Genomic DNA, 14,034 nt, shown 5'->3' on the forward strand with positions numbered 1-14,034 from the left:
AATCACTTTTGACTATTAAAAAGCGCACCAGTCCTCTCAATTTACAATCGAATGAGCCCCTCTTCGAGTTTCTAAGAAACTTCTTCTTTATAAAAGGCCCTGGTCTAAAACAAACAAAATAATAATAATAATAATTGTAATACGTTGTGCCAACATCATTCTTTAATTAGGTAGTGCTAGTGTGCTGCCTATGATACCCTTTTTCGTGGATTTTTTTTCTATTAGACTCCTTCATTTGAATTTTTTTTTTCGATATACTCTGCGGGGGGGGGGGGGTAAATGACGGCCACCCTTTTTACCTCTCGGTTGAAAATGTCAGAATTTACGCCTGACATAAAACAAAACAGTGGCTGTTTGACTTGTTTTTACAGAAGTATTGACATCATTGATCCGAGATTGAAAAAAAAAAAGAAGCAAGTGCTTCTTTATCAATGCACATAAGGATTTCGGCACGCACAAGGAGGGAGGAGGTGGAGGCTCTTCATTGTGATAGCACCTGTAATCTCGAATCTACTCCCCGCCCCTCGAAGGCCCATCACCCTGGAATAAATAATGATTTCCTGCCTTTAGTAAAGATCAGTAGTTTTCATATTTGAGGGAGATCATTATTATAGATATTTAGAGATAAAGAAAAAATTCTTAGCATATCCACCTCTTCCTCGAAGTTCAATCTACATTCATTTATTATTTATGCCAAATATATTTTAGCTTAATTATTAAGACATTGTTCCCTTTTTTGAGATTATATGATCTTACGAATCCGTATATCTAGTTTGGAAGGAATATAAAATTATAAGTTTGTATGTGATTTCAAAAATGACAACCGGTGCATATAAAAGAATCTATCAACCTCCTATTTTAAGGTGATTATGCAAGCGCTATTGAGACTCTGGCCACAGCCATTAGCTTGATAAAGCAGTCAAAGGTTGCTGGTGATGATAGATGTAAAATATTAATAACTGCCTTGAAAGACACTCTTAGTGGAATTGAAGCCAAGAGCTATGGATCAAGAAGAGGTAGGTCTTTCTAACTTATGTTCAGTATATTCTATATTTTGTGTATAATATTAAGTTTATTTCTGGTTTCACTGTCAAAAAAAAAATTATGTACAGTTAAAGCCAGTAATTCTAATGTAAATATTAAGATCACATTGTCTAGCTGTTATAATTATAGAAAAGTGATTTGAAAAAAAAAAATTAAGCAAAATCGCAATGGAAGCATGACAATGAAGACCAACTTTTTTGTCTGACTAATTGCTTATAACCTGTTTTTCATTGGATGGACTCCCGATAGAAAAACTTAAGAAAGTTTCGACCAGTCCCCTTTAAACTGGAATCGAGCAGTGATTATTATTATCAGTGCTAGAGCGAGCTGTGTCAAAGTTTAAGACTGGCTCGATGCAAAAAAAGCCGCTTAGATGAACATGTAGACTAACTTTGTGTGAAAGCTAGTTAAGTCCAGACCCAGGAATGGGTCCTGTAATGGGTTTGGTCCTGACAGAGAAAAACCCAGCTAAGTTCAAGGTGCATACTGACTGATGTAATTGGTGCGATTGATGGATTTCTTTTCCTTTTTGGTACATTTTTTTTATTATTATTTCACCTTTCTCTTCTTTTTCACTGAGAATGGCTGAGCGATGGGTCTTGAACTATATAGATAATGGAAATGTTTTCATTATTTTAGCTTGGCATTTTTTTGTTTTTTTGTTTTGTTTTTCTTCTACATCATATTTAGCGTGTGTGATGTTCGGACGTGTTAACCATTCTATTAATGATATAAGATGGAATGAGATATGTGTTTGTTCAATGGTGCCCAACAATATCGGGGTTAGGAGGGGCTTAGCCCCATAGAACGCCAAGAACTAAGCTAAGATTTTCAATCTATGATCGAAAATCCCTTCCTTAATCATCCTAAATTTTGTAGTAAAAAGGCTATTGAAAATTGTCGCTACCATGGCTGAAATTTTAGAATGAATATTCGAAATTTCCCTGAAGTTTGAATTGTAAATAACATTTTAGTTCATAAGCAGAAAAACTTAACAAACATCACCTGCAGCTGGCGCATGGTAAAATTCTATGGTAATTAAAAAAGCGCACAAAAAAAAAACTAGTTTTAAAATATTTTCCAATAAAACCAAATTTAAAGCAAAATAAAGAGCGATATTAAAACCTTGCAAGTCCATAAATAAATTCCTATAATAAGTCAAAGTTAAGACAAACATAGTGTACTCTGAATGAATAAATGGAACAGACGAACAGAAATGGAAATAAATAACAAATCCAAACTTAGAACGAATAGAAACAATAGAGATAGTGCTGCCTCCTTAAGCCGCTTAAAGTCAAGAGCGTCAGGTGCGTTTTATTAAAACGATGTGTATTTTGAGCTTCTGTTGACTGAAAAATAGGAAAATCAACTTTAGGGGGAAGAAGCTGACAATTTTCAGATTAAAGACATTGGCGACCTCCAATTACGTTATGCTATTGTAAAATGACACATTTTTTTTTTCCACTTGGCTTATTGGCAGGTATTTTGATTGCTCTTTTTGTTTTGCTCAATAAATTGCCCGAAGTGGCTAGAATTGAGTATCAATGGTCTTTTTCTTCCCTTTTTTATTCAGCAGGTTCAAGTAACTACACCAAAATAGAAACTGCATAAGTAAAAACTACAAAAATAAGCAGCACCTAACCAAGGAAGGGGGGTGTCCATATGTTATTTTAAAAGGGCAGTCAATCCTATGAAGTTGTGATATATATTTCTTTTACAGCATGTGGGTATTTTCATCTGGATTATTTATTGTAAAGTTGTCAGTCTTTTTGCCACTTTTCTGCGAATTTAATATCATCACATCATAAGCAGTTGTTTTATTCTTTTAGTTGATATTGTGTATGCTGTTCTTCACATTTTATTACAGTTTGTTTTACTTTTAAATTTTCCCTTTTTTTTACATTTTGCTTATTTTGTACTACAATTTGTATTTAAGAGTTGACTGTTGAACTTACGAATGTTTTTCTCGTAGTTTTTTTTTTTTTTTTTTTTTTTTTTTTTTTTTTTTTTTATTATTATTATTATTATTATTATTATTATTGTCCTATTGAAGATGGTTTTAACTTCTCGTTTTCTTAATCACTTTGAGTAAAAGATCATCATTTTCCAATCTTGTTTTTAAATTAAGCAAATTGTATGCAATTAAGATGTGTTTTAATTTACCTAAAATCTGTCCTCTGTGATTCCTAGCAGCTTCAAACAAGCATTTGGATAATATAGGATTGTTTATGCAAAGCTTGGCAAAGAATATTTCTTCCCTTTAATACGCCGAGTGATTTGTTTTTGCAGAGCGCTCAAGATCCCGGGATCGTGACCGCAGAAGAAGACACAGAGACCGCACAAGGTCCCGAAGTAGAGACAGAGAATATCGGTGAGTGTTTATTCAGTTTGGTATGAGTCGAAAATTTGGATGCTTCCTTGTTAAAAAGTTTGCAATGATGAAAACGGGAAAAATGTCGTAAGAAGAGGAGGCCATTGTGTTGACTGGAATATTTGAGGTTCGCCAAGTAACAAAATGTAAAAAATTTGTTCAAGAGACTCCAATTGTTGACATTGACTAGAAGCCAGGCTCTAGTGCTGCTTAAGTAAAAAAGAGCCATTTGCCAAGGTGGAAAGTAATAATAGGGCAGACAGTTTCGCTCCCGTGGCTGTTCTTGCTAACCGCACTTGCAAGGGGCCAAGAAACTTTCTGAACGGCTTGAAACTTTAAATCATAGTTCCATTGCAAAGGAGGTCCTACTGGACAAGAAAATTTTAGTATGGTAGCAGCCCCCCTCCTCCTAGAATAGAGCCCAGAGAAGAAGGCAAAAAATTTTCTCAATTGACTTAAAGTTTTCAAGGATCGTTGCCTGGGCCAAGGGGACTTCATCTTTTGTTTGGAGAATGGTGGTATTGGGGGAGGGCTGGTAATAGCCGAAAAACTGTTTGTTCCTGACTAGTTGGAAACTTTCGCCGCAGGTTCCCAGGCCAAGTTGAACCTAATAATAAATGATTTTGTTTGTAGGTATGGTCTCACCGACAATGGGGCCTGAAAAGTGACAAAACTTTTCATGATCAGCTCAGAACTTGTATCTCAAGTCCTTGGGCCAAGAGGACTCTAATGTGTATGACAAAGTAAAAGAAATAACATTGCTTGTTCTGGAAAAGTAACAACAAACTCTTTTTTTCTGAACAGATTGAATTATGAAGCCGCAAGTCTCTTGCTCAATTTCGATCCTAATATACAAATAAGTATTTTTGTTTCAGGGTATGCCCCCCCCTTCCCTCTGGAAATGGGCCTGAAAAGGGGCCAAAATACGCTTTTACCGATTGGCTTGAAACTTTCAAGGATGTTTGTCTGGGCTAAGGGAATTAGACATTTTCAATAATTGTGTTGAGGGGGGATTAGACAATCCCCCCTCAATTGTCTAAGGGGATTAGACAATGAAAATTGTGTTGTTCTTTATTAGTTTGAAACTCACAGCCGTAAGTCCCTTGGCCAAAGAGACATTCATGCAAATAAAAAAAAGTTGAGCCAAATAGGGCCAGTTTGTTTTACGCAGATTGGGAAAACAGGGAATAGATAATTTTTCCTATAGGTTTTAAAGTTATGTGTAGATATACCAAGACGACCTTGATTGAGACAAAAATGGTTGGATACATAGGTTGTATTGATGTTTGACGGCAGAAATTCGGCATAATATTTCAGTGAGGACACAACATTTCGGAGTTTGGTGCAATTATATGTGAAACCTGGAGCTGGAACAAAAATTTCGTTTCTCTGATCGCTCAAACTTTCAGGATAAATAGACAGGGACAAGGGGCCCTCGATGAAGACGAAAGCTATTAAAAAAAAAATAATAATAATAAGGTTGTACTGATTCGTGACGCCCAAAATAGGCCTATATTTGTTTTATCCGTGATTGGCTTTTAACTTACTAAGCATATTCACTGGGTAATAGAAACAAAAGATGTGAAAATATTCGAAAATTTCTCGTTGTATCAAACTATGACACCCAAAATGGGCCGAAGCTCATTTTTCTTCAACTAAGATGAAACGTCCGTTGTAAGTAGACCGGACCATGGTGACCTCAGTTATGACAATAAATTTTGAAAGAAACATTTAGTTATACTGGTTTGTAGCGTGAAATCCTAATATGGTTTAAATCTTATTCAAATGACTGAAATATTATTTTCAAGACATAAGAGTTGTAAACTCAAACCGAAACCAAGGATGAAATATTTTACCAGATCAAGCAATGTGACGCTAATTTCTAATCATTCGGTTGTGAATACTACTCATTTGGTTGTAAATTCCAAAGTAGTTCGAAACGATAAACTAGTAGCTATTGCGCAACGGTAGAAGCAGCGATGTCGACATGTTACTGTCGAACCTGTTATGTTTCAAGTGAAAATCCTGTTATTTGCTTTGCCTACCAATTAGTGCATTTAAATTTTCAACGGTATTTAACCGTAGTTAATTGACTGTTAATACCTATTATATACAGTAAACTTCAATGATATACTAAAAATTATCTGTTGAGATATGCAGTATAGCTGCATTTAGCGCTTCCCCTGGAACTCTGATACAAGTCCAGATGACTTTTTAGAACTGCTAGCTTAATTTAATATAACTAGGTTTTGATCTTGTTTGAAGAACGAAAACCAGTGACGACTGAGTCCTGATAATTATCTAGGTATGTATGGTAATTAAGATATCTGGCAAACTAGTATTTGCTTTAGGGGGGAAACAATAAATATCAATCACTTTCCATTAACAAATTTCGTTAGCTATTGCTTAGACCAATTAGGACAAAGATAGTGTAGCCGTTATAAGCGTGGGCACCTAGTTGTCATGATGATTAGTAAGGGCCAATGCTCCAATAGCGTCGTTTAGTCCTTTTCCTTTAAGTGCCAATCGTTGCAACTGATATACAGAGTTGGCGGAGCAGCCTATGAATGTACAGATAATGAAGACCCACAGACGAGTTACTTTGCATGCCCCAAACCCCTAGCAGTCATACCATCCATGCGACTCCGTAGTTTTGGTATTTGTCCTTAGGGGATCATTATATTGAGCAGAACTTTCTAAAAGGCTTATTACTCTGGAGATGGTATGATCTCACGTTTTAGACTATAGAAAAATATAATACGTATTAAAATGGGGCGGAAAAACCGGCCCAAATTATTTTGGAGTGTTATTTTGAGTGTATGATGGCAACACTGGATAGAAGAGGTTGGAAAGATCAGACGATGCTGAACTGTAGCTGGTGACAACAATGATAAATGACGAGGTTGAGAGTGGGCTTTTGAATACTTATAGCAAAATTTTCTATCTGCGATGTTGCGATAATTTTTCCGTGATCTTGGGTACACTTTAACTACATTGAATAACTAAAGGTTGAACTGAAGGCTTCCGAGGGTTACCTTTTTAAGCCTAGTGTTTCTCTTACGTATTCAACCTGTCGAAAAATATATTTTTGCCATTATTAGAGAATACACTTTCCTTCTTTCCACTTCTATGTCTCCGGAAAAGCAATATTCCACTCTGAATCTTCTTTTGAGATTTCATCATTTTTATCATTTTTTAAAACTGGTATTTAACTTTTAATTAAGAAGCAAAAAAGTGTTTCTTTTCTTTTGGAATAGGAACCTTTTTTTGTTAAAAACAATACGTGTTACAGAGAGGAGGAAAATGCATTATGTTTATTGAGTTGTTCGAGAAATTTTACCTAAAAAAATGTTTTAATTTGGTCTAGTGAATTGAAAAGAAATGTTTTTCTTGAGTTTTGACATAAGTTGAGCAACTTTACTATGCTATTAGCGCTATATTTACCGTCTAAAAAGTAATTTTTGTTTAATTGTGTTGTGTGTAGTTCTAGGACTCCAGATCGGGATCGTGACCGCTATGAGAGAGAGAAAAGAGAAAGATCGAGAGACTATGATCGCACTCGTGACAGGGATCGTGAAGACAGATACAGGTAATTGCTTGTTTTTGTTGTTTTTCTCCTTTTTTATATCTTTCACTCTTCCGTTTCATTTCTATTTAGTTATTTTAAAAAAAAAGTTTTTAGTTTTAAGGCGTTATTGTTTTAATTTCAAGACACAAGCTAGTTTTAAAACAGAATTGTAAAATGCTGCTAATCGGGCATATGCAAACTGGATGGTATTTTTCAACCGGGTCTCTACCCCCCAAAGCCTCAAGATTTTAAAATAATATAATTTTTGGCTATTTTGATTCGCATCTGCAAACTGCTGGAGTTATTGTAGTGAACAAAGTAATATAACGTTTCTGAATTATATTTTCATACATTTACCTAGCGTAATTATACCCTAATAAGGTGTTATGCTATATCACTTTTTCTTTTTCGATCATCATGATTTGATTGGTATTTACAAATGGCTACTTTTTCCAGCCTGCTGATTTCCAATTTTTATCAGATAAACCTTATGTTATTTCATTTTAATGAATTCTTTCACTGGAATGACGGTTTACAATCTGTCTAAGCATTGAAATATTCAAGATCTTTCGGTGCCTTCTGTTCTTACACAACTTCAGAAAAATATTAGTTTTGTTACTTGAAGTTGCCAAGAATATGTACGAATAACATTTTTAAGCAATGAGATTTGGAAGATATCCACTGTCTGTGTCCTACAATAATAACTGTTTGTGACTATAATTTTCTAAGATTTACGCTGGCATTTGGCAGAAATTACGCAATTGCTTGAAAATGGGGAAAGTTTATTTGCTTGAGAAAGAAAAGAATTAGTAAAAAAAAAACCATTTTAGGACCCAAATTGAATTTATTCATTAATAAGGAAAATTAAACTTGAAACACATGCTCAAGTACCATCGTAAGATTTGAAGTTGACAATATTTTTCAAAATATCAGCATCACCACTAAACAATAAACAAATAGAGATATTAACAAAAAATTGTAATTTTCTAATTGAGAGGAACAATTCTCTATAAACTAACTCCTTAGCAGTTGTTATGCTGATTGAAGTTCGTCCAATCTTATTTAGATTATTGACTTGTCTAACCAGATTTCTTCCTTGAGTTTCCATGTTCCACGAGTTTTGTATAATTTTCAAGAAAAAGCTGTGTTTTTGTGTGAAAAAAGCCAGTTTGTTGTTAACACGTGTACGCTTAAAAAACCATTGTAATATATATGTATATATATATATATATATATATATATATAGATCTATATATATAAAAATAAGTTGTCTGTGGATCTGTGGATCAGGTTGACGTCATGACGTCAAAAACTACAAAAAAACTAAAAACTAATAAAAAAAATAAAAAAGCTAAAAAACTAAAAAAACTAAAAAACTAAAAAAACTAAAAAAACTAAAAAACTAAAAAAACTAAAAACTAAAAAAAAAAACTTAAAAAAAAGGAAAAAACTGAAAAATAGAAGAGAAAAAGAAAACTAATAAAATTAAGAATAAAAATAAAAAAAAATAAAAAAGATAAAAACTAAAAAAAGAAAACTGAAAAAAGAAAAAATGTAAAAAACTAAAAAATACTAAAAAGAAAAAACACTCAAAGAGAAATTACAGACCGGGACACTCAAAGAGAAATTACAGACTGGGATACCGGGACACAAATGACGACCGGGACACAGGGAATATATCTTCTATCTATCTATATATATAAAAATAAGTTGTCTGTCTGTCTGTGGATCTGTGGATCAGGTTGACGTCATGACGTCAAAAACTACAAAAAAACTAAAAACTAATAAAAAAAATAAAAAAGCTAAAAAACTAAAAAAACTAAAAAACTAAAAAAACTAAAAACTAAAAAAAAACTTAAAAAAAAGGAAAAAACTGAAAAATAGAAGAGAAAAAGAAAACTAATAAAATTAAGAATAAAAATAAAAAAAAAATAAAAAAGATAAAAACTAAAAAAAAGTAAGAAGAAAAAACGAAAAAAAATTAAAAAAGCTAAAAAAAAAGGTAAAAACCAATTAAAAACTAAAAAGAAAAAAAAGGAAAAACCGCGCAGTTAGATGAAGATCCACCTGGACGGCGAGAGTCAAAACATATCAAAACTGAAAATGATAGCGATGATGATTGGGTTTGGGATTTTGACTTGGATAAGGTCATCAATGCCTACCAGATTTTAGTTAAAAAAAAAACAAAGGTTCGGCGATATGTATTTCATAGTGAAGCTGAAAAATAAAAAAGAAAAAGAAAACTGAAAAAAGAAAAAATGTAAAAAACATGACGACAGGGACACAGGGAATATAAATGACGACCAGGACACGCTGAAAAATAAAAAAGAAAAAGAAAACTGAAAAAAGAAAAAATGTAAAAAACTAAAAAATACTAAAAAGAAAAAACACTCAAAGAGAAATTACAGACCGGGACACTCAAAGAGAAATTACAGACTGGGATACCGGGACACAAATGACGACCGGGACACAGGGAATATAAATGACGACCAGGACACAGATATTTAAGAATATCGTTCAAACACAAATTTTTAATTATAAAAAGACCGTTGAAAGAGAAATTTCTAATTTTAAAATGACTGAAGAACCTACAATGGCAACACCTGAGGAAGCTGCTCAAAACGAATGTATTCAAGCCGAAGTAGCTGAGTTGGTAAAGCGTTATGTTTCAGGTTCTAGGTCCGAGGGGCTCCAGGTTTGAACCTTGGCTTTAGCATTAATACAAAAGAAGAAAAAAACTAAAAAAGGTAAAAACTACAAAAAAACTAAAAAGAAAATATATATATATTTATATTTTATATATATATTTTCTATATATTGTCTGTCTGTGTAACGATGGCTCTGGTCAAACATTTTCAGATCAATTGCTGGCAATTGGAAACGAAAAGCTCCCAGTAGTGGGAAAGCCAAGAATGTTGTATATTCGCAATTTTTACGTAGTTTGAAACACATGTATAAATCTATCTATATTCACAGGTGGGACACAGGGACACAACTACAATGGCGCGTAACTAATATGGCGCGTAACGACTTACGCGCGCGGGGGGCTTGGGGGGGCGCGAAGCGCCCCACCAACTAGGTGTTGGGGTGGCGCGAAGCGCCACCCCAACAGCTAGTATATATATATATATATATATATATATATATATATATATATATATATATATATATATATATATATATATTATTTATTTATTTATTTATTTGAAAATTTCATCGTACAAAAGCAAGAAGATGGAGCAGTAAAAGAAAACAAATTAATAAAACAATAAAGACAACAATTAAACACTTCGTGGTAACGAACTGTAATAAGGAGCGACCCGGCTCAATAGTAACCAAAACTCTAAAAAATTGAATTTTGATACCAATAGCTACATCAAAAGAATCACATTTTAATGCTGATTTTAAATATATAAGTTCCATCCAGTTTAGTCTTACCCATCAAAAGTTACGAGCCTGAGAAAATTTGCCTTATTTTAGAAAACAGGGGGGAACACCCCCCAAAAGTCATAGAATCGTAACGAAAATCATACCATCAGATTCAGCGTTCAGAGAACCCTTTTTGTATGAGTTTCAAGCTCCTATCTTCAAAAATGTGGAATTTTGTATTTTTTGCCAGAAGGCAGATCACGGATGCGTGTTTATTTGTTTGGGTTGTTTTTTTTTTTCAAGGGGTAACCGTGTCGAGCCGGTGGTCCTAGAATGTTGCGAGAGGGCTCTTTCTAACGGAAAAGAAAAGTTCTAGTGGCCTTTTTAAGTGACCAAAAAAATTGCAGGGCACCTAGGCCCCCTCCCACGCTAATTATTTTCCCAAAGTCAACGGATCAAAATTATGAGATAGCCATTTTATTCAACGTAGTCTAAATACCTTATAACTATGTCTTTGGAGACGACTTACTCCCCAACAGTCGCCGTGGGAGAGGCTGCAAGTTACAAACTTTGACCAGTGCTTACATATAGTAATAGTTATTGGGAATTGTACAGACGTTTTCAGGGGGATTTTTGGTTTGGGGAGGGGTTGAGAAGAGGGGGATATGTTGAGGGAACTTTCCATCGAGGAATTTGTCATGGGGAAGAAAATTTCCATGAAGGGAGCGCAGGATATTCTAGCATTATTTAAAAAAAAATGAAAAAATAATTATGAAAAAGTTTTTCAGCTGGAAGTAAGGAGCAGCATTAAAACTTAAAACGAACAGAAATTATTACGTGTATGAGGGGCTCACCTCCTCCTAATACCTTGCTCTTCACGCTAAAGTATTTTTAGTAATTTCAACTATTATATTCTACGGCTTTTGTGATTCAGGGGTCATTCTTAATGAATTGGAACAAAATTTAAGCTTTAGTGTAAAGAGCGAGGTACTAACGAGGGGGTGAACCCCCTCATATATGTAATAAAAGCATGAGAATACAAAAGTTAGTTACGTAGGCTAATTTATAAGTTACGTATAGCTTTTTTCTAGTAAAAACATTCGTAAAAAATTAAAAGTTTTAGTTGCCTTTTTAAGTAACCAAAATATCGGAGGGCAACTAGGCTTCCTCTCCGCTCCTTTTTCTCAAAATCATTCGATCAAAACTATGAGAAAGCCATTTAGCCAAAAAAAAAAAAATATGCAAATTTCGTTTTAATTATTCCTCTGCGGAGAGCCAAATTCTAAACATGCATTGATTCAAAAACGTTCAGAAATTAAATAGAAAAACAAGTTTTTTTAACTGAAAGTAAGGAGCGACATTAAAACTTAAAACGGACAGAAATTACTTCGTATATGAAAGTGGATGCTTCCTCATCAACGCCCCGCTCTTTACGCTAAAGTTTTTTACTGTTTTAAAAAGAAGAGTTGAGAGAAAGACTCAAACTTTAGCGTAAAGAAGCAGTCCCTTTCATATACGAAGTAATTTCTGTTCGTTCTAAGTTTTAATATCGCTCCTTACTTTCAGTTAAAAAAAAACTTTTTTTTTATTTAATATACGAAAGAAACCAGAATAATAAAGAAAAAACTTATAAGACAGACGAGTATAATGTACATAATTTATGTGCAAAAAAAAAATCAAAACAACGCAATATACTATATATGCTGTAGAAAAATAACGTTAAACAATCTTACAAGAATCAAATTAAATTCCCATTTTTTTTTCTGTTATGTTTCGCTATTCATCTGGCGACGGCAACCTTGAATTTTTCAATAGCGAGCGAATGTCTCTACCACGGAGGCAGATGAAGCAGATACTTGGGAAAGCGAAAGAATATAGATCAGATTCTAATTTTGTCAGTTTTAGTTAGGAGTTTCTAGAAGGGTTCGGTGTAGAAGACTGCTTGCTGGTTTGATAGTGAAATATCCAGTTTAATACTGGTATGTTCCCTATGAACTCTGAATCAATACTGAACTATATATATATATATATATATATATATATATATATATATATATATATATATATATATATATATATATATATATGTGAAAACTTAGTCCAGAAATCGTAATCCTTTTGGTAAAATTTCTTTTCTTCTGGCCTTCATAAAGATTATTCCTTTTGGTATCTACACATAACTATCATCCCAATAAATGTGCATCGTGCCAAATTGTTGCTTTTTTTAAATTAACATTTTTTGTAATTGTACTTTAGATATCAGGAAGAACGCTACCGTGAGAAAGAACGGGGAAGGACAAGAGACCGAGATGAAGACAGTGAACATCGTAGACATTAATGGTGCTTCTGATGTGTATCATGCATTTCTTTTTCCTATCTTCTTTTTTGTATAGCGATTACAATGGCTGTAATTATGATTTTCAATAAATTTGTTTCTCAATTATATTTCTTCTTTTTAATCAGAGGTTTCGTGTTAGGTCGACCTCGGTTAGTCACCCACCCTTGCTGAAATAAATTAATTTTGAATGAATCTATTTATCTAAACAATATTTTACCTTATATATATATATATATATATATATATTAAATTGTTTATTTTATGAACATGCATTAACAACAAGGAATAAATACGGATTAAGGGTAATCTACAAGGCTAAAGTTGACTAAAAATAAAAATAAAAGTTAATTTTTTACGTTTAAAATGAATTCAAGTAAAAATTGTTTTTCTTGTTACAATTAAAGATAGGGATTCAAACTTCAGACAGGGAGAAGGGGAGGAAGAAAATTTCAGAAACCTCGAAATGTTGGTTGTTGTTGAAACTGGAGCTCGTTTGGGAAATATGCAAGCCAAATTAAAGTTTCACACTCAACCTCTAATCCAAAAAAATACATGGCAGGACTCGGATAGTTCTTAAAATAATGGCCACTTCTGACACCTGACGTTGCTCGCATTTAAACATTATATCACTATATCTAAAACAAAAGGGTGAATTTTATGTGTTTTACACACACTACAGAGGCGAGGCAGGAGCAACAAACTAGCATGCATTCCCGTCGGCTTGGCCAGAATTTGACTTTGCAGAGGATTCTAATAATTTCAGTCTGGAGACGATTCTAATAATTTCAGGTGGGGTTGGGGTCAATTAGATCTATAAACCGGAAATATAGAGGATGACCCTATTATGAATGTATCATTTAGGTATTTCTGAGATCCCATATTAGGAGACTTACGTGGATCAGTTTTCTTGGAAACATAGACTAATAAAAATCTGCAGAGCCGTGATACGATTCAACTGCTGATAAAGCAAGTTTGACATTGACTACTAAAACTTCGCTTGTGAACCCCACAAACTCGCTTGATTTTGCTGTGGCTGAATCACAGGGACTGTCACGGTACTTCTATCTACTTATAGGGATTTAGCAGTCAGCAAGGCCAAGTTCATCTCTGTTTCTAATTTATTCTCAACTTGGAGAAGATTGTCAGTGCTAATAGGCCTGTATATTTTCTTAAAACGTGGATCCAGGTATGTGGCAATTGTGACGGGTGTGACCTAAATCAAGGATTACAGTAATTAGTTTATATGGGTCCCTTCAATAAATTTACTTCAGAATGATCTAAACGATATTTGGGTATTGGGTCGATCACCACCCTCGGGATCTCAACTAATGTGAAATAGTGTTG

General features: G+C 33.7%; 1 protein-coding gene across 3 annotated transcripts in view; it reads left to right on the forward strand.

Annotated features, from left to right (window-relative positions):
• The window catches only part of LOC136039347 (cleavage and polyadenylation specificity factor subunit 6-like), a 51,195-nt gene extending 38,400 nt beyond the window's left edge, over positions 1-12,795 (forward strand). For all 3 annotated transcript variants that reach the window (XM_065723001.1, XM_065723002.1, XM_065723003.1), the window contains 4 exons: positions 864-1,016; positions 3,334-3,415; positions 6,900-7,004; positions 12,609-12,795. In XM_065723001.1, the coding sequence (XP_065579073.1) occupies positions 864-1,016; positions 3,334-3,415; positions 6,900-7,004; positions 12,609-12,690 (422 nt within the window). In that variant the 3' untranslated portion in view covers positions 12,691-12,795. The remainder of the gene's footprint in view (positions 1-863; positions 1,017-3,333; positions 3,416-6,899; positions 7,005-12,608) is intronic.
• Positions 12,796-14,034: the final 1,239 nt, after the last annotated feature.

This window comes from Artemia franciscana, chromosome 19, assembly GCF_032884065.1.
Source record: "Artemia franciscana chromosome 19, ASM3288406v1, whole genome shotgun sequence".
NCBI classification, from domain to species: Eukaryota; Metazoa; Arthropoda; class Branchiopoda; order Anostraca; family Artemiidae; genus Artemia; species Artemia franciscana.